Source organism: Tamandua tetradactyla, chromosome 2 (assembly GCF_023851605.1).
Source record: "Tamandua tetradactyla isolate mTamTet1 chromosome 2, mTamTet1.pri, whole genome shotgun sequence".
NCBI classification, from domain to species: domain Eukaryota; kingdom Metazoa; phylum Chordata; class Mammalia; order Pilosa; family Myrmecophagidae; genus Tamandua; species Tamandua tetradactyla.
The window spans coordinates 129,975,315-129,996,475 of NC_135328.1; the positions used below are offsets into that span (position 1 = coordinate 129,975,315).

Here is a 21,161-nt window from a genome sequence, read left to right on the forward strand (position 1 = left end):
ATGAGTATTGCTACTGAAATGGTTTAAGGATTTCAGATATTGTTATGAAATTAACGTATTTTGTATGTGGGAAAAACATGTCTTTTTTAGGGTCCAGAGGGTGGAATGTGCTGGTTTGAAAGGATGTATATCCCCTAGAAAAGCCATATTTAAATCAAAATTCCATTTCATAAAGGTAGAATAATTCCTATTCAATACTTTATGTTTGAAACTGTAATCAGATCATCTCCCTGGAGATGTGATTTAATCATGAGTGGTTGTTAAGCTGGATTAGGTGACAACATGTCTCCACCCATATCTCCATCAACCAGCACTTTGGAGATGAAGAAGGAAAATGCCTCCCAGGGAGCTTCACGAAACAGGAAGCCAGGAGAATAAGTAAGCAGATGATGCCATGTTCGCCACGTGCCCTTCCAGATGAGAGAGGAACCCTGACTGTGTTCAGTGTGTACCTTTCCAGAGGAGAGAGAAACTCTGACTATGTTCGCCATATGCCCTTTCACTTGAGAAAGAAACCCTGAACTTTATTGGCCTTCTTCAACAAAGGTATCTTTCCCTGGAAGCCTTGGATTGGACATTTCTATAGACTTGTTTTAATTGGGACAATTTCTTGGCCTTAGAACTGTAAACTAGCAACTTATTGAATTCCTGTTTTTAGAAGCCGTTCTGTTTCTGGTATATTGCGTTCCGGCAGCTAGCAAACTACAACAACAGCATTAAGTGCAGTGGGGCAAAATGGAAGTATACTACCTAAGGTTCATCTGCTATGTAATTTTAAGGTTACTACACAGACCAATGGCCCAGAAATGGTCCAAGAATTGACTCATACATGAATGGAAAACTGATTTTTGACAAATGTACAAAAGCAATTCAATGGAGAAAAGACCGCCTTTTCAGCAAAGGGTGCAAGAGCAGCACGTGCAGAAGAATGAACTTTGATCCATACCTCATAACACATAGAGAAATTAACTAAAAGATCATAGACCTCAATGTGAAGTGTAAAACTACTATAAGAAAATATGGAAAAGGAAACGTCTTCATATAGATTATAGTGGTGAAGGCATGGCTATTCACTTAGGTTGATTTGTATGATGTGCGAGTAAATCTATTTAAAAATGAACAGAGAAAAATAAGTGCCAGAGAAAACGTACAGAAAGAGATGTGCCTGTTCACTGTCAGTAGGGAAACTGAGATATACAGCCCCTTGGAGGGCAGGGCAGTGGTTCCACAGGAGGCTAGGAGTAGGGTTGCCATATGATCCTGAAACACTGTTGTTAGGTATATACCTGGAGGAACTAAGAGTGGCAACACAAATGGACATTTGCACAAGGGTGTTCACTGCGGGAATGTTCACAATTCACAATGGATAGATGTGGTCTAAGTACAATGACTAAGCAATGGAAGGGGGAACTATGGTGCATACATACAGTAGACTATTGAACTGCTATTATGAGGCATGCAACTAGGTGAATGAACCTTAAGGACTGTATGTTGAATGAAATGGCAGAAACAAAAAGACAAATATTATCATGCCTCACTCATATGGACCGACCATAATTTACAAACTCAGTGAACTGAAATCATGAGCAAGGGTTATCAGGTTGGGGCCTATTGTAAAGGATCCTAGATTATAAGCTCTTACAGCACTCACCTATATTCAGGGGCTGAACTATTATTTCTAAATTCTGTGATATTGAGCTGTTTGTATATAAGCTGGTTGTTCTCAGAAACTTTGGGTATTTATATGACACCCGAGACTCAGTGTTAGAGCTTTGAAGCCATGAAAGTCAGCATCACCCCATACAGCAACTGTTAAAAAAACTGAAAAAGTGATCAGGCATTGACTATAGATATGAATGAAACTGATCTGGATAGGACTAAGGTAAATCAGCATACAGGGTAACGCATGATATGGTCTGTATTTTAAAACTTGAACTTCTATGTGAGATCAAAGGGAGAGGAGATGTTTATTTGATCAAAATTTATATTTTGGGTAGCGCATTACCTAATTTAATTTTTATGATCAGTTTACCTGAACACTGTAATTACATGGAATCTTGAATAGGGCATGAGATCTTGTTGGTTTGTCCAGGTTACTGTACTTCCCCGATACATCCCAGAGTATTTTGGGCAGTGAATAAAGAAGTATTTGCAAAGACTCATTGGGGGACAGGCAAGAAAGGAGGAAATATTCAGCTTCCCCATCTGGTGAATTCCTGATATTCTCGCAAGCAATGGGGACAATCAAATCAATAGGCTGAGCCCTTGATCTTGAGGTTTGTCCCTTTGAAACCTATGCTTGTGTTCTAGTTTGCTAGCTGCTGGAATGAAATACACCAGAAATGGAATGGCTTTTAAAAAGGGAAATTTAATGAGTTGCTAGTTTACAGTTCTAAGGCCGAGAAAATGACCCAATTAAAACAAGTCTATAGAAATGTCCAATCAAAGGCAGCCATGGACAGATACCTTGGTTCAAGAAGGCCGATGAAGTTCAGGGTTTCTCTCTCAAGTGAGACGGCACATGGCAAACACAGGGCTTCTCTCTCGGCTGGAAGGGCACGTGGTGAATATGGCGTCATCTGCTAGCTTTCTCTCCTGGCTTCTGGCTTCATGAAGCTCCCCGGGAGGCGTTTTCCTTCTTCATTTCCAAAGGTCGCTGGCTGGTGGACTCTCTGCTTTGTAGTGCTGCAGCATTCTCTGTTCTCTCCGCATCTCTCATCCTCCAAAATATTTCCTCTTTTATAGGACTCCAATAAACCAATCAAGACCCACCCAAATGGGTGGAGACATGTCGTCCCTTAATCCAGTTTAACAACCACTCTTGATTAAATCACATCAACCAGGGAGATGATCTCATTACAGTTTCAAATATACAGTATTGAATAGGGATTATTCTACCTTTATGAAATGGGATTTATATTAAAACATGGCTTTTCTTAGGGGGCATGCTTCCTTTCAAACCAGCACAGCTTGCAAAGGAGAAGCTAAGCCTACTTATAAATATGCTGTAGAATAACCCTCAGAGAACCTCATCTGCTGTTCAGATGTGGCCTCTCTAAGTCAACTCGGCAGGTAAACCCACTGCCCTCCTCGCTACATGGGACATGACTCCCAGGGGTGTAAATCTCCCTGGCAACATGGGACAGAACTTCCGGGATGAGCCAGCACCCAGCATCAAGGGAATGAGGAAGTCTTATTGACCAAAAGGGGAAAGAGAGAAATGAGACAAAATAAAGTTTCAGTGGAGAGATTTCAAACAGAGTTGAGAGGTTATTCTGGAGGTTATTCTTATGTATTATATAGATATCCCTTTTTTATTTTATAGTATATTGGAATGGCTGGAAGAAGTACCTGAAATTGTGGAGCTGTATTTCAGTAGCCTTGATTCTTGGACAATTACATAATCATATAGCTTTTACAATGTAACTATGTGACTTTGAAAACCTTGTGTCTGATGCTCCTTTTGTCTAGGGTATGGACAGATGAGTAAAAAATATGGTTAAAAAATAAACAAATAATGGGGGGGACAAAGATTAAGATAAATTGGGTAGATGGAAATACTAATGGTCAATGAGAGGGAAAGGTAAGGGTATGGGATGTATGAGGCGCATTTTTTTTTTTCATTTTTATCTCTTTCTGGAGTGATACAAATGTTCTAAAAAATTATCATAGTAATGAATACACAACTATGTGATATTCTGAGCCACTGATTATACACCAAGTATGGACCGTATGTGTGTGAAGATTTCTCAATACAAACATTAAAAAAAAAAGAAAATATGGGATGAAATATTTGAGACCTTGGGCTAGGCAATGATTTCCTAAATATGATACCAAAGCAAGACCCATAAAATAAAACACTAATAAACTAGACCTCATCAAAATAAAAGTTCTGCTCTTCAAAAGACACAGGATTTGAAAAGCATGTATCAGATAAAGGATTTATACCCAAAATATACAATAAACTCTCAAAACTCAAGAATAAGACAATAAACAACAATAAAAATGAGCAAAAGATTTATAAAGATCCTTCAGCAAAGAAAGAAATCTATGAAGAGATGCTTCAAAGCTTGGTCATTGGGGAAAGAAAAATGAAAACCACAAGACAGCACTGCACTCTAGTAGCAGGGTTAAAATTAAAAAGACCAACCATGCTAAGTGCTGGTGAGAATGTAGAGGAGCTGCTACTCTCACCCACTATTGGGGGATGGTGCCACTGCTTTAGAAAACAGTTTGGCAGTTTCTTAAAAGTTAAGCAATCACCAACTATGTGACCCAGTCATTGCACTCCTAGGTATCTACCTCAGAGAAATGAAATCTGTTGCCCAAAGATTTGTTCTCGAATGTCCATAGCTGCTTTATTTCTAATGCCAAAAACTGGAAAGAAAAATGTCCATCAACAATGTGATGGTGACGTTCATGGGTCAGCTTGGCCAGGTTATGGTGTCCAGTTGTTTGGTCAAGCAAGCGCTGGTCTGATTGTTACTGTGAAGATATTTCATGGACTTAAATCATTAGTAATTTGATTGTATCTATGGCTGATCAGATCTACAATCAACTGAGGAGAGTGTCTTTAGCAATGAGAGACGTCTCAACCAATATTTACATAACATAGACACACATACATATTTATCCCATCAGCTCTGTTTCCCTGGAGAAACCTGACAAATATATACAGGCAAAGGGTAAATAGTGATATATTCATGCAACGGAATACTTCTTGGTAATAAAAAGTAAGACATAATGATATATGCAATAACATGGGTGATTCTCAGAATAATTATGTTGATTTAAAGAAATAAGACAAAGAAGAGCACTTACTGTATGATTCATTTACATAAAACTGGAGCATGTAAACTGACTCATGGTGACAAAGCAGGTCACTGGGTGGGTAGGGATGGGGTGGCGCTTACAAAGTGGCAAGAGGACACCTGGGGCAGCGAGTGATGGGTGGCTCACTACCTTGATTATGGTGATGTTTCTAGGATGAATTATATTCAATGTACCCTTTAAATACATGCAGTATGCCAATCATACATCAATAAAGCTGTTAAAACAACTAAGTTTTTCATTTTGTAAATAACAAACTTTCCATTTAGTCAACTCTTCCAATTTAGCCAGGACCACCACCACCAGGGCCCCCTGTCCTGTGTGCATCACTGCGCGCAGGTGAGGTGCTGACCTGTCCCAGGCCACAGTATGCAGATGGAAACCTAGCAGAGCATACCTACTGCTGCTGTTCACTGTGTGAAGCTCCTTCCTGCCCCCTCTCAGGACCCAGAGCAGCAGCCATTGGCTCTCCCCACTTTTACGTGGTCCCCCAGTTACAGTTTCAAGAGTGCATGAACTGAAACGTGGACACACCCGACCTTTCAGCCCTCAGGACCACCGCAGCACTTCCCACTGCTTCCTTTTCCCTGCCAATCTCACCAAGGTGTTCTCCCATATGCTCTCCAACAGGCTCACACTTTTTTCACAGTGGTGTGCCCTCTGAAAACCCAGCACTGATCCCACTACCCATCAGAGCACGTGCTGTGAGCCACAATAAACCCTGGAAGAGGGTTGGAAAACAGATCTGGGCCAGGGAGAGGTCTGTTCTCAGGGCCTGTGGCCCCTAGCAAAGGTCATGCCCGGTCTACCTGTAGCTGGGGGACCACGTAAAAGTGGGGAGAACCCATGGCTGCTGCTCTGGGTCCTGAGAGGGGGCAGGAAGGAGCTTCACACAGTGAACAGCAGCAGTAGGTAACCAGCGTCCACCAAGTCTCTTTCCTTCAAACGGGTGTGTCTCCAGAGCTCTGGACCAGTCAAGGCCCAGAAACTCCAAGAGATAACACCTCTTTCCCAGGGCAGACGCTCTGGCTTCAGGTATTAGCCACAACATTTAAATGATCTTAAATGATCTTACAGAAGTCTTCCTTTTTATGCCACACCTTTCTTCTTCCGTCATTACACTCCCTGGAGTTTGTTTCGTGACCTCTGGCTCTATGGGCCAGCAAGTATTTGTTACCCTGCCATGCTGCCCAGGAGCCCTGCCCTCAGTCCAGGAGGGACACGGTGGCATGCAGCACTCACTTGTGTCAGCAGCCGGACCCCAACCAAACCGTCAGACACTTCTTGCTGTCCACCCCAATCTGGCCCAGCCACCATTCTACTGACTCCCCTGAAATCCTTCTGCTAAGCCCCCTTTTGTTTGGAGGCAGTCAGCACCTGCTGTTGCCTGCAGCCTGAGAAGCTGCATGGCCATGCAGGCTGCAGGGGTGCCAGCCCAGAAGAGTCTGAGAGGCCTGCCTTTCTGGACAAATAAATTTGGCCTAAAAACTAACCATCAGTGCAGTTTTAAATCACAGCCTGCCACTTGCTTCTTTCAAGGTAGCACCAGCTCACCAGCCACAATTACACCTTCCTGGGCTTTTCTTGATCCCAGACAGGTGGATCAGGAAGAGAGAAAGGCAAGTTGGTGGCGCTAACCACAGCCAGGAGCTGGCCTCTGAGAATGCAAATCTCACACATGGGCCACGTCTGCAGGCACCTGAGGGCCCTGTCTATTTAAACCTTGCAACTGACACACGTGGGACAGGTGAGACCCACCCTGGACAAACAAGTCTGCCAATAAGGTGGCACATGGCCGTGGAGGGGGCAGAGTGTGGCTGTTCTCAGGGAAGAGGCCGCCACTTTGATCTGGACCCTCGGTTCTCTCACTGGACGTGGTTCCTGTTGGGAGAAGTATGCGACCAGCAGGACTACGATGAGGACAGGACTGAGAGACTCACGTTGTCCCGGATGTTGACATCTGAGCCCTGCGAGAGCAGCAGCTTCACAAGCTCGACATGCTTGTATTCAGTGGCCCAAATCATCGGTGTCCAGCCGCCATCATCCTAATTGAACAGAAGGAAACAGCAATGCACGACGGCCACCAGAGACAAGGCCCCGAGGCTGGCTTTGCAGCCTACAGTTCATGCTGCTGAGGTGTCATTGGGTAGACAGGCCAGGAGATGGCAGCTCTCCAAGTCCCCACTGTTCTGATAAGGAAATGGAGGCTCAGAGAGCTGCCAGGGGTACACGGTGGGCAGGGCTGGGACTAGAGTGGGAGAGGAAACGCTGGTGGCTGTAGGCCAGTCCCTCTGGGCAGGTGCCACTGATACAACATTTCAACGCATCTGAGCTCTGGGCCCAGCAGCATTAAGTTCTCAGCCACTGTGCAGATATAAGAGTATACAACAGCCTCGCTGGGGTGCTCCATGGAGACGGGTTCTGTCCACACTTCTTGTTGCAAGGGCCTGGACTTCCAAGTGCATGCCACAGGCCAGAGGTGACCGAGTCAGAGCAGCAGCACCAAGAACTGCAGACAGGACAGGACCCAACAACGATGGGGAGGGCTGCTGCACCCTGCTCGGACCTGAGCCTCCCCTGGACATGAAGGAGACCACACAGCTCTCACAAGCAGGCTTTCTACCCTAGCACACACAAAGGTCTCTTTGTCTATTCACAGAGGAGCTGGGTATTTTTATTTAAAATAAGGTACCATCCCTAGACATAAGTACTGCCTTGTCTGGAGGCAGAAGCTTCGCTTTCCCCCACCCCAATACCCCCAAACACCCTTTACACAGTGAGAGCTGCATGCATGGGTCATTCAACTGGGAAGGGGGTCAATGGCCACCACTGAGGACGTTGTGAGGACAACACCCATCCTGCCTCGTGGGTTCTGCCTCTGGGGCTTGGGTCTGGAAGAAAGGTGCAATAACCGAATAGTGGATGAGGTGCATTAGCTGGAGACAATCAAAGAGGGAAAGGGGCAGAGTGGCAGGCACCATCTTACACAGAGTAAGTGGACTGTTGGGGTGGAGGCACAGCCACAGCAGTGGGGCCACAGGAGGGGAGCAGCTGCTTCTGAAGGGTATAGGGGGGATCTGGTAAAGGTGCTGTTTGAACTGGGTTAAAACAATTAGGTTGGTGGGCAGTGGCAGTGCTAAAATCTGGGGAGCAGAGCTCCCCAAGCAAAGGGCAGGGAATTACCCCAGGGCCAAAGGACACACTGCCTGCCGGGCAACCAGGTGATTTTGCCTGGGTTAGGGTTCCTCAAATCCCCCAGGGACTCACTGCTCCACAAGCACATATGGGGACCTTCCAGGCTCCCTTGCAGGCAGCCATAGACTTCTATAGAGACTAAGACAGTCCAAGTTCCTGCCCTAGAGGCAGGGGCAGTGTAGTGGAGACCAGTGGGGTGGGTGCCCAGCAAACACACAGGGGTCATGGGTGGAGGAAGGCCTTGGGGGTGATACTGCCTTGGATGCTCGGTGGGGAGGGGCGTGAGAGCAGAGAGTAGGGGCAAGGGGAGGCTTACAGGTCACTAGGAACAGTAAGAGGCCAGAGAAGACTGGGACTGGGGAGAGGAGCAAGGCCATATCTCACCAGGCTGCGGGGCCATGCAAGGTCCTGAGCTGTCCTCTGAGCAGATGGGAAGCCCTGGAGGACAGGGCGTGGGGCAGGGGTGGGACACATGAGAGGGGTGCAGCTTTACCTGACAGTTGACATCCATCTGTCCGTTCGAAAGCAGGTACTGAACCACATCATAGTGGCCTTTCTTGGCAGCTAAGTGCAGACATGTGGAGCCTTCGGCATCCTGCAACAGAAACGCAGCTGAGGTGCCGGGCGCTGGGCAAGGGGGAAAGGCAAGACCATGGAGAGGGAGGTGCTATCACCCTACTGCCTGCTGGGAGGAACCTGGTGGAGGTAGAAACCCTTCCCAAGCTCGCAGCCTGTAGTGACAGCTGGGTCCACAGCTCCATCCAAGGGGTTCCGGCCAGAGCCCCTCACAGGAGGACCAAACCCTCCCACAAGTGGGGACTGGGGGGCCGAAGGAGCCCTCAGGTCCCCACATGACACCTTCTTAGGCTCCAAGATGTAGCTCATGGCCAGCTTGGGCATGCACCTTGTCACATCCGAGCCATCCCACACCCACATGCACACATGTGTGGGGTCTGCTGTAGGGCTAGGCCTACCAGGAGCGATGGAGGCCACCCTACGCCCACGGCCACACCTGCCTACCATGACACTGCTGTCTTCACCTGTCAGGAGGTCTGTGCAGACCCCTTTCCACTATTCTCTCTTCACAAAGATTTTTCTTTGCCTTTCTTCCCCCATTCCTGTCTTCTGTGTCAACCCTATCACCGTTATCCTTTTTCTCCCCTTTCCATATTCACAGCAGTAATCCTGTTGTTTTTTTTTAACTTTTTAAATTGTATAATATAACATATATACAATGCAAAGAAACATAAATGCAATCGTTTTCAAAGCACTCTTCAACAAATAGTTACAGGACAGACCCAAGAGTCTGTCATGGGCTACCATATCATCCTCCCACACTTTTCCTTCTAGCTGCTTCAGAATATAAGTAATTTATGACAAACACAAACTGTATCTTTGTAACTGGAGGGCTGTGGAAGAGGATGGAGTGGGAAGACCCAAATATGGCCTCTCCATGAAAACAGCCACTGCTGTCCTCCCCTGGCAAGAACAGTCCGAAACAACTAAGTCAGCTCCAGAGCCTGTGGGCACTGCACAGCATCTGGGTAGAAGCCACAGGAGGGGGCTGGGAAACTATAAGCATCAGTGAATTTCACGCCTCTCCCCTCATCCCCTGTCAGGGGATACCAGCCTGGGTTCCTAGTATAGCTCACAGGGGCCAGGGGGACCCAAAATCCAGTGGCATGAGGTCCAATCAGTGGTCACTGCTTCTGACTAGCTATTGCAGATGGCTGGGGCTGGCTCTGAGGGCCAACTCCGCTCAGGCAAAAGTGGCAAATCTTAAAGGCAGTGCCCTTTTTCAAAACTACAAAAAAAACACAAAAAAAAAACAGTTAAAGGGTTGCATTAACTGGGCAAGTGCCGAATCAAGAGAACAGCCTAGGAATAGCTCCTGGCACCCTGTGCCCACCCCTGTCCTCAATGCAGGGGAAGCTGGCTTGTGCTCCTACTGTGGGTCCTTGGCCCTACTCTAGAGCGAGCAGACAGCCCCGTGCGCATATAGGGGTGCAGTTGTGCAGATGCCAGCCTATATGGAGGGCCTCCAAAGGACGTGACTAGGAAATCAAGCTCAGGCTCGCCCACCCAGAGCAGGTCCTGAAGATAGAGAAGTCCCTTGTAAACATGAAAGGATTTAGACAATTAGGTAAAAATGGCCGGGGGGCAAGGACTATCTGCACTGAGTCACACAAGAGGGTGAAAAGTCTCTTTAAAGGGGAGCAGATGATGTATTTCAACCCTGAAAACCATATGCACTAGCCTGGTTTACTAGCAAGCACAAGCCTCGGAAAAGAAGCAGGCTCTGGGGCTCCACACAAGCTCAGAGAAGACAGAGAGGACCCAGCAGCACTCCCAATTACCTTCGGCTGATCATGAGAGGGAGGCTAAGCTCTGATGGAAACAACCAATCAAAGCAGAGCCAATTTGCAAGGACAGCAAGAGGTGCTTTTTCTTTGGTTTATTTGTTTTGATTTGCTCTAGGCACTCAAGAAAATCTCCGTTGCATCACTAATTGGATATAAACTTAAGGAATACACAACTCAGTGATTAAATCCCAGACTTAACACTATAAAATATAGTGTATAACAAAAGACCGCGAAACAAACAGGAAATGATGGCCCATCCAAAGTAAGAGGATAAAAATTCAAAACTAACAAAGAAGAGGACCAGACTTTGGACATACCAGGCAAAGATTAAAAAAAAAAAGACAAAGATAAATTTTAAGACAAAGATTGAAAAAAAAGATCTTCAATATGCTCATGGAGAAAAGGAAAACTTGGGAGAAAGAACTAAGGGATGTGGGAAAAACAAGAATGAACATATAGGACACTCTCTGAGATCCCCACTAGGGACCAGACAGAAATACAGGATAGAAGAACACTACCATAATTGAAATGAAAATTCCCTAGATGGATTCAACAACAGATCAGAAGTGGTGAAAGAAAGAATCAATGATCTTAAAGACAAGACCACTGAAACAAGTCAGGCTGAGGATCAGAAAGAAAAGAGTGGAAAAGTGAGAACAGAATGTAAGAGACCCTTGGGGCAGCATCAAGCATGACAATATATGCATTATGGGAGCCTCAGGAGGAGAAGGGAGGGAGAGGCAGAGGGAATATTCAAAGAAATAATGGCAGAAAGCTTCCCAAATTTAAAGAAAAACCTTAATAGGCACATTCAAAAGTCCCAAAAAACCTCAAACTTGATAAATTCAGAGAGAACCATGCCCGAACACATAGTTGTCAAATTGTCCAATACCAAGGACAGGCAAGAGTTCTGAAAGCTGCAAGGAAAAAGCAACAATTTACGTATCAAGGGAGACCCAGTGCAGGAAAGAAGACTGTGGGTTGAAATACTTAGGTCCTGAAAGAAAACAACTGCCAAGCAAGAGTTTAAATCCTGTAAGACTTTCCTTCAAAAATGAGGGAAAGATTAATTTAAGAGCTTTTCAGATAAACAAAGGCTGAAACCTGCACTACAAAGCAATGATAAAGGGAGACCCTCGGACTGAAAGTAAAGGACACCAAACAGTGGCTAGAAGCGACAGAATTAAAGACTTCTGTAAATGTAACCACATGGGTAACTACAAATGCCCATTCAACTGTATTGTATATATATATTATTTTGGTATGTAGTGCTACATCTTACATCTTACTGGTTCTAAAATGAAAACACATAAAAACCAATGACAAATCTGTGGTTTTAGATGTACAATGAACAAAGATATAATCTGTCACAAGTATCAATAAAAATGGGGGTACAGGAATAGAAAACACATATGCTATTGATGTTAAGTTGGTATCAAATAAAATATAATGATTACTGACTTAGGATATTAAATTTTAACCTTATGGTAACCACAAAGAAAATACACAAAAAATAAATCCAGAAAGAAGTGAGAAGGAACTCAATACGGCACAGCACAAAAACCATATGAGCAGACATTAATGGAAGAATTGAAGAACAAAAAAGGAAGAAGACTCACAAAGATCAAAAGAAAAATAACAGAAGAAAGTCCTGCATACTCAGTAGTTACTTTAAACATAAATGGGTGAAACCTCCCAATAAAAATACAGAGATGAGATGACTGGATGAGATAGCAAGATCCAGCTATATGCTGTTTCTAAGAGACTCACCTTAAATTCATAGTCACGAGTAGGATGAAAGTAAAAGAATGAAAAAAAAATCACTCAAATAGTAACTTAAAAAAAGAGCTAGGGCAGCTATACTAATATAAAATAAAATAGATTTTAAGTAAAAAATTGTTATGAGGGACAAAGAAAGTCACTATATACTGCTATAGGGGTCAATTCAACAAGACATAACAATTATACATATACATGTACTTAACAGCAAAGCCCAAAATATACGAAGTAAACACTGATAGACTTGAAGGGAGAAAAGATAGTTCTACATTATTAGTAGGAAAATTCAGTACAACACATATCAATAACAGATATGAGATCCAGGTAAGATCAATAAGGAAACTCAACACTTGACAGACAAACTAATTAGACCCAACAGACCTACAGAGAAAACGTCACCAAACAAAAACAGAATACAGATTCTTCTCTAGTGCACATGGATCATTTGCCAAGATGGACTATATCTTAGGTCACAAAACAAGTCTCAAGAAATTAAAAAATACTAAAACCATACAACGTATCTTCACTAAACACAACAGAATGAAGCTAAAGATGAAAAACAAGAGTGAGAAATGGAAAATTCACAAATACCTGGAAATTAAATAATGTATTCATAAACATCCGATGGGTCAAAGAAGAAATCACAAGGGACTAGGAAAATATCTTGAGATGAATGAAAATGACCACACAACATACCAAAACTTAAGGGATACAGTAAAGGCTGTGCTGAAAGGGAAATATATAGTTCTAAAAGCTTACATTAAAAAAGAAGAAAGATCTTCAATCAGAGACCTAACCTCACAACTGGAAGATCTACACAAAAAGAAGAGCAAAATAAACCTAAGGTAGGCAGGAGGAAGGAATTAGCAAGGATTATAGTGGAGATAAAAAAATTGAGAATTTTTTTTTAAAAAGAGAGACAATGAAATTAAAAGCTGGTTCTTTGAAAAGATCAGTAAGATCAACAAACCTTTAACTAGACTGACAGAAAAAAGAGAGGACACAAATAACTAAAATCAGAAACGAAAGGGTAAACATTATTACTGACCCCACAGAAATAAAAAGGATTATAACAGGATACTATGAACCACTGTATGCTGACAAATTAGATAACCTTGATGAAATGCACAAATTCCTGGAAACATGCAAAAAACCTACAGTGATTCAAGAACAAATAAATCTCAAAAGACCAACAGCTAGTAAAGAGAATGACTAGTTAACAAAAGTTTCCAACAAACAGGTCCAGGACCAGGTGGATTTACTGAACTTCACCAGGTATTTGAAGAATTAACACCAATCCTATTCAAATTCTTTTAAAAAACTGAGGAGGAGGGAATGCATTCTAAGTCATTCTATGAGGCCAACATCACCCACATACCAAAGCCAGATATCACGAAAAAGAAAACCACAGACCAACATCGCTTATGAATATAGAAGCAAAAATCCTCAAGAAAATACTAAAAACTGAGTCCAACAGTATAGTATAAGAATTATGTACAATTTTCAAGGATGCTAATTTATCCAGGTATGCAAGGTTGATCCAGCATGAGAAAATAAACAAATGTAATATACCACATTAATAAAAAGGACTAAAAATACATGATAATCTAAAATGACAAAGAAAAGGCATTTGACAAAATCTATCAACAACCCTTCTTGATAAAAAATACTTAGAAAATCAGGAATAGAAGGAAACTTCTTCAACATGATAAAGGGCACGTTTGATAAACTACTACCAGCCTGTTCCAGTTTGCTAGCTGCCGGAATGCAATATACCAGACATGGAATGGCTTTTAAAAAGGGGAATTTAATAAGTTGTTACTTTACATTCTAAGGCCGAGAAGATGTCCCAGTTACAATAAGTCTATAGAAATGTCCAATCTAAGGCATCCAAGGGAAAGATACCTCGATTTCAAGAAGGCCAACGAAGTTCAGGATTTCTCTCTCAAGTGAGAAGGGCACATGGTGAACACAGACAGAGTTTCTCTCTCATCTGGAAAGGCATATGGTGAACACGGTCAGAGCTCCTCTCTCATCTGGAAGGGCACATGGCGAACACAGCGTCATCTGCTAGCTTTCTCTCCTGGCTTCCGGTTTCATGAAGCTCCCTGGGAGGTGTTTTCCTTCTTCATTTCTAAAGGTCGCTGGCTTGTGGACTCTGCTTCGTGGTACTGCAACATTCTCTACTCTCTCTGAATCTCCTTCATTCTCCAAAATGTTTCCTCTTTTATAGGACTCCAGATACTAATCAAGACCCACCCAAATGGATGGAGACATGTCGTCACCTAATCCAGCTTAACAATCACTCTTGATTAAATTACATCTCCAGGGAGATGTAATTACAGTTTCAAACTTACAATACTGAATAGGGCTTAGAAGAAACGGCTGACTTTACAAAATGGGATTAGGATTAAAACATGGCTTTTCTAGGGGACATACATCCTTTCAAACCAGCACACAGCCTCATACTCAATGGTGAAAGAATGAAAGTTTTCCCTTAAAAAACAAAAGAAACAAAAACATTTTTTATTGTGAAATATAATACACGTACAAAAAAGCAGTAAGTTTCAAAGTACATTCTAATAAGTATAGATTTCAGAGTCTGATATGGGTTACTGCTCTACAATTTTAGTTTTCTTTCTTCTCGCTGTCCAAGACACTGGAGACTAAAGGAAATATCAACATAATGATTCAGCAGTCATATTCATTTGTTAAATCTGATCTTCTCTAACTCCTCCTTCTACTTTGATCTATCTCCCAATCTTTAGGGGTATTTGGGCTATGCTTGGAAAGTATATTAGAGTTCTCTATATCTGTAGATTTACAATTATAAAAATGTCTCATGTAACTGAGCGAATGTAGAGTCCAAAATCTGTAGGGTAGGCTGTGAAGCTGACAATTCCGATGGGGGTTCTGGACTAACTCCGCAGGAGAGGTTTGCCAGCTGAAGCTGGAAGAGAGCTGTCTCTTCTGAATCCTCCTTAAAAGGCTTCCAGTGATTAGATTAACCATCACTCAGTAAAGAGGACACTCCCCTTGGCTGATTACAAATGGAATCAGCTGTGAATGTAGCTAACGTGATTATGATTTAATTCTATGAAATGTCCTCCTAGCAAAAGACAGGCCAGCACTTGCCCAACCAAACAGGTACGACCACCTGGCCAAGTTGACACATGAACCTGACCATGAAAGAAAGGGATATCAATAATATGGGATGGGAGATGGAACTAGTTGATGTTCTTGGAGAGGTTGGCTCCTCTGGGTTTTAGGACTTACCTGGCCTAGGAACCATCTAGAGGTTGTAGCTTTCTGGAAAGTAACCTTAGTGTGTGAAACTTTTGTAAGATCTCAGATAGAGTCCTAGCTGTTCTTTAGCATCAACCAGAATTGTTTTGGTTGTGGTTTAGCAAACCATGGCAAATAGCAATATCCAGCTGAAGTTTGTGTAAGAGTAGCCTCCAGAAAAAACTGTGACTCTATTTGATCTCTCTCAGCCATTGACACTTTGTTACAATTCGTTTCCCTATTTTGGTCAGGATGTCATTGTTGATCCCATGGTGCTAGGGCCAAACTCATTCCTGGGAGACATGTCCCACACTGTCAGGCAGACTTTCACCCCTGGATGTCAGGTCCCACGTAGAGGGGAGGGTAACAATTTTCCTTGCAGAGTTGGGCTTAGAGAGAGAGGCCACATATGGGCAACAAAAAAGATTGAAAGCTTTCGTTCTAAGATGAGGAACAAGACAAAAATGTCCACTGTCAGCAGTGCTATTCAACACTTCACTGTAAATTTTGCCAGAACAGTTAGGCAAGGAAAAGAATAAAAGGCATCCAAATTGGAAAGTGTCACGGTCAGGCGCATGTGTCAGTTTGGTGGTACCTGTTTGTCTGGTTGGGCAAATGCTGGCCTATTTGTTGCTATGAGGACATTCCAAAGAATTAAATCATGAGCATGTTGGCTGCATCCACAGCTGATTCCATTTGTAATCAGCCAAGTGGAGTGTCTTCTTTAATGAGTGATGCTTAATCTAATCACTGGAAGCCTTCTAAGGAGGATTCAGAAGAGACAGCTCTCTTCCAGCTTCTGGTGAGACTCTCCTGGGGAGTTCATCCAGACCCTCCATCGGAATCATCAGATTCACTCACAGCCTGCCCTACGGATTTTGGATTCTATTTTCCCACAGTTATGTGAGACACTTTTATAAATTTTATATTTATGAATATTTCCTGTTGATTCTGTTTCTCTAGAGAACCCTAACTAATACAACTTGGTACTAGGGGTGGTTCTTAGAAAACAGAATCTTTAAAAAATGGGTTTTTATGATTGGTTTTCTACTCTGACTGGACTCAAAAGCACTAAGGACTCTGATTCCCATAATCAGACTGACACTGTCAATCCACGGAGTGAGTTGGCAAAAGAGATAGCCAAAATATCACCATTCGATTCTTCTAATGCTTCGCTTGTACAAAGCCAGGTTCTGGGGGATAACGTTTTTGACAACTATTCAGAGTTTTGTGGAAATAGGAGGTATAGAGATGTTGGCTATATACATTAATGTATATAGATACACTGTATACATTAATGAGTGAAAGGGATGGGCTTAAGGCTTCAAATGAAAGTTTAAGTGCTGACAGTTGTAAACGTCTCTATGAGTTTCCTGAAGGAAAATCTTATTTCCCATAGCAGTAGACTTGAGATCTCAGAAAATTAGACTCAGAATCTTATTGTTAGAGCAGTAACTGTACAACGTAAACTGAAATCTGAATCTTGCATGGTGTCTGCCACTAAACTGAGGGCACTGACTGGAAAGGAGTGGGACCTATGGATTGATAATGATGACAGGTTGAAACCTAGGTGATGCCGAGTCTTCTCTAGATAACCCTGGAATAGTCTGTCCTGAGGACACAGCCACCCCACCTCCAGCCTGCCTTGAAGAATTGGTTACCCAACCTCCACCTGAAGGGATTAGCCCTAGAGTGATTAATTCTGTTTCACCAGATGAAACTGCAAATGAATGCACTGAAGCAAATGGCTTGGGAGATACTTCTAATTATTTTAATGACCCAACTCCACCACCCCTCATTTCTTCCAGACCTTTAACTAGACTACAGTCCTGACAGGCTGCTTAAAGGTGAGGTACAAGGTATCACACATGAGGAGGTACATTATACTCCAAAAGAATGGTGTGAGTTTTCCAATTTATATAGACAGAAATCAGGGGAATATGTGTGGCAATGGACTTTAAAGGTGTAGGATAATGGTGGGAGGAATATAAGGCTGAATTTATTGATATGGGGCCACTAGGCAGAGATCCTGCATTCAGTGTTATCGCTCGAGGGGTGAGAAAAGGCATTAACAGTTTGTTTGGATGGTTGGTTGAAACATGGATCAAAAGATGGCCTACATTACCTGAGGTTGAAATGCCAGCACTGCCCTGGTATAATGTACATGAGGGGATCCAGACACTTAGACAGATTAGAATGCTAGAGTGGATTTATCATGCAAAGCCTGCTCTTACATCCCAGGAATGTCCAGAGGAGGCACCTTTTACCAGAACAGTGAGAAATGAATTGGTGAGACTAGCACCATCATCCCTGAAGAGCTCTGCAGTTGCATTTCTCTGTAGGTCAGATATTACTGTGGGAACTGCTGTCATTGAGCTGGAATTCTTAAACACAATGGGGATAACCAGATCCCAAGTTGGCAGAAGCCAGGTGGCAGCACTTAATCGCCAAAGACAGGGCAGATGTGGCTATTATAATAGACAGTAAACTCAAAGCAGGAGTCAAAATAATCTGATCTGCAGAGATTTGTGGCGTTGGCTAGTAAATCATGGGTACCTAGAAAAACAATAGAGGGGCAGTCTACTAAATTCTTGTTTGAGCTGTATAAAGAAAAAGAGTTCTAGGTCAAGTGAACAGAAATCTAACCTGAATTACAAAAAGACAGAGTCATGACCCCTTAATCAATTTCCAAATTTGAGACAGTTTACAGACCCAGAGGCCCTTGAATGAAAAGGAGGCCAGGTCCCTTTGGGGGAGAACCCTGTTACACTGCCACTAATTTATACTGTTAATCTTCCTCCAAGCCTTCCCCAAGGAGACCGATGGCCTCTTACCAGGGTAATTGTGCATTGGGGAAAAGGAAATGATCAGATATTTTGGGGATTATTAGACACTGGTTCAGAAGTGACATTAATTCCATGGGCCCCAAAACATCACTATGGTCCACCAGTCAGAGTGGGGGCTTATGGAGATCAGTTGATCGATGTAGTTTTAGCTCAGGTCCGTCTCACAGTGGGTTCACTGGGGCCCTGGACCCATTCTGTAGTTATTTCCCCAGTTCCAGAATGCATAATTGGAACAGACATACTGAGCAACTGGCAGAATCCCCACACTGGCTTTCTAACTCGTGCAGTGAGGGCTATTACAGTGGGAAAGGCCGAGTGGAAGCCACTAGAACTGCCCCTATCTAGGAAAATAGTAAAACAGAAGCAATACTAGATTCCTGGAGGGACTGCAGAGATTACTGCCACTCTTAAAGATTTTAAGAATACAGGAGTGGTGATTCCCACCACATGCCCATTCCACTCTCCTATTTGGCCTGTGCATAAAATAGATGGGTCTTGGAGGATTACAGTAGATTATCCTAAGCTCAGCCAGGTAGTAATTCCAATTGCAGCTGCTGATCCAGATGTGGTATCATTGCTTGAGCAAATCAATACATCCCCTGGTACCTGGTAGGCAAATGCTTTTTTCTCAATAGCTGCAGGACCATCAGAAACGGTTTGCTTTCAGCTGGCAAGGTCAGCAATATACTTTCATGGTCCTACCTCAGGGGTATATAAATTCTCCAGACCTATGTCATAATCTTGTCTGCAGGGACCTTGATTGCTTCTCCCTCCCACAAGACATCGCACTGGTCTATTATATTGATGATATCATGTTGAGTGGACCTAGTGGGCAAGAAGTACTTGCTCTAGACTTACTGGTAAGGTATTTGCATGTAAAATGATGGGAGATAAATCCAACAAAAATAGAGGGGCCTTCTACCTCAGAGCAAATTCTAGGCGCCCAGTGGTGTGGGTCACGTTGAGTTATCCCTTCTAAGGTGAAGGATAGGCCCCTCCTATGACCAAAAAAGAGGCACAACGCCTAGTTGGTCTCTTTGGATTTTGGCGACAACATATTCCTCATTTGGGTATGTTACTTGGGCCCATTTATCATGTGACTAGAAAAGCTGCTAATTTTGAGTAGGGACCTGAACAAGAGGAGGCTCTGTGACAGGTCCAGGCTGCTGTACAAGCTGCACTGCCACTTGGACCATATGATCCAGCAGATCCAATGGTGCTGGAAGTGTCAGTGGCAAACAGAGATGCTGTATGGAGCCTTTGGCAGGCCCCTATAGGAGAATCATAATGCAGACCCTTAGGATTTTGGAACAAAGCCTTACCATCTGCTGCAGATAACTATTCTCCTTTTGAGAAACAGCTTTTGGCCTGCTACTGGGTCTTAGTAGAGACTGAACGCTTAACCTTGGGCCAGCAAGTTACCATGAGACCTGAGTTGCCTGTCATGAGCTGGGTGTTGTCTGACCCACCAAGCCATAAAGTTCGGCATGCACAGCAGCACTCCATCATAAAATGGAAATGGTATATACGAGATAGGGCCAGATCAGGTCCTGAAGTCACAAGTTACACGAGGAAGTGGCCCAGATGCCCACGGTCTCCACTCCTGCCACATTACCTTCTCTTTCCCAGACCAGAGCTATGGCTTCTTGAGGAGTTCGTGAATTGAGTGAGGAAGAGAAAACTCGGGCCTGGTTTACAGATGGCTCAGCATGTCATGCAGGTACCACTCAAAAGTGGACAGCTGCAGCACAACAACCCCTTTCTGGGGTGTCCTTGAAGGACAATGGTGAGGGGAAGTCCTCCCAGTGGGCAGAACTTCGAGCAGTGCACCTGGTTGTTCATTTTGCTTGGAGGGAGAACTGGCCAAAGCTGCATTTGTATACTGACTCATGGGCTGCTGCTACTGGTTTGGCTGGTTGCCAGGGACTTGGAAAGAACATAATTGGAAAATTGGCGACAAAGAGGTCTGAGGAAGAGGTATGTGGATAGACCCTTCTGAGGGGGCTAAATACATGAAGATATTTGTGTCCCATGTGAATGGGCACCAGAGGATGACTACAGCAGAGGAAGGTTTTAATAATCAAGTGGGTAAGATGACCCGTTTCTGTGGATACCAGTCAGCCTCTTTCCCCAGCAACTGCTGTCATTGCCCAATGGGCTCACGAACAAAGTGGTCATAGTGGTAGGGATGGAGGATATGCATGAGCTCAGCAACATGGACTTCCACCCACCAAGAATGACTTGGCGACAGCCACTGCTGAGTGCCCAGTCTGCGAGCAGCAGAGACCAACACTCAGTCTCTGATATGGCACCATTCCCTGAGGTGACCAGCCGGCTACATGGTGCCAGGTTGATTACACTGGACCACTTCCTTTCAAGGAAGGGGGCAGCAATTTGTTCCAATTAGAATAGATATATTCTCTGGATATGGGTTTGCTTTCCCTGCACACAATGCTTCTGCCAAAACTACCATCCGTGGGCTTACAGAATGCCTTATCTATCATCATGGTATTCCATACAGCATTGCTTATGATTAAGGAAACACTTAATGAAGTGTGGGAATGGGCACATGTTCATGGAAACCTCTGGTCTTACCATATTTCCCATCATCCAGAAGCAGCTGGACTGACAGAATGGTGGAATGGCCTTTTGAAAACTCAATTACGTGATGGTTTCCTTTACTGTTAACTCATGATTAAGCTCATTATTTCTAGAGCTCACACACAAGTTTTGTGATTTTGGAGGAACACAGTAAGTGTGATCACATTCTCGCATTTTTGTCCATGTAAATATTTTCAAGCATATAAGATCAATGGTCTTGGTGCTCTGCGTGTTGCTGGCTGGATTGCCTTTTGCAATTCTT

At 43.5% G+C, this 21,161-nt stretch overlaps 1 protein-coding gene and 1 pseudogene across 8 annotated transcripts in view; one reads left to right on the plus strand and one right to left on the minus strand.

The window, feature by feature from the left end:
* EHMT1 (euchromatic histone lysine methyltransferase 1) overlaps positions 1–21,161 on the minus strand; it is a 342,941-nt gene that overhangs the window by 36,407 nt on the left and 285,373 nt on the right. For all 8 annotated transcript variants that reach the window (XM_077148874.1, XM_077148878.1, XM_077148873.1 and 5 more), the window contains 2 exons: positions 8,519–8,620; positions 6,771–6,875 (listed from right to left, as the gene is read on the minus strand). In XM_077148874.1, coding sequence (XP_077004989.1) covers positions 6,771–6,875; positions 8,519–8,620 — 207 coding nt within the window. The remainder of the gene's footprint in view (positions 1–6,770; positions 6,876–8,518; positions 8,621–21,161) is intronic.
* LOC143654252 (structural maintenance of chromosomes protein 5 pseudogene) overlaps positions 8,968–21,161 on the plus strand; it is a 29,338-nt pseudogene continuing 17,144 nt past the window's right edge.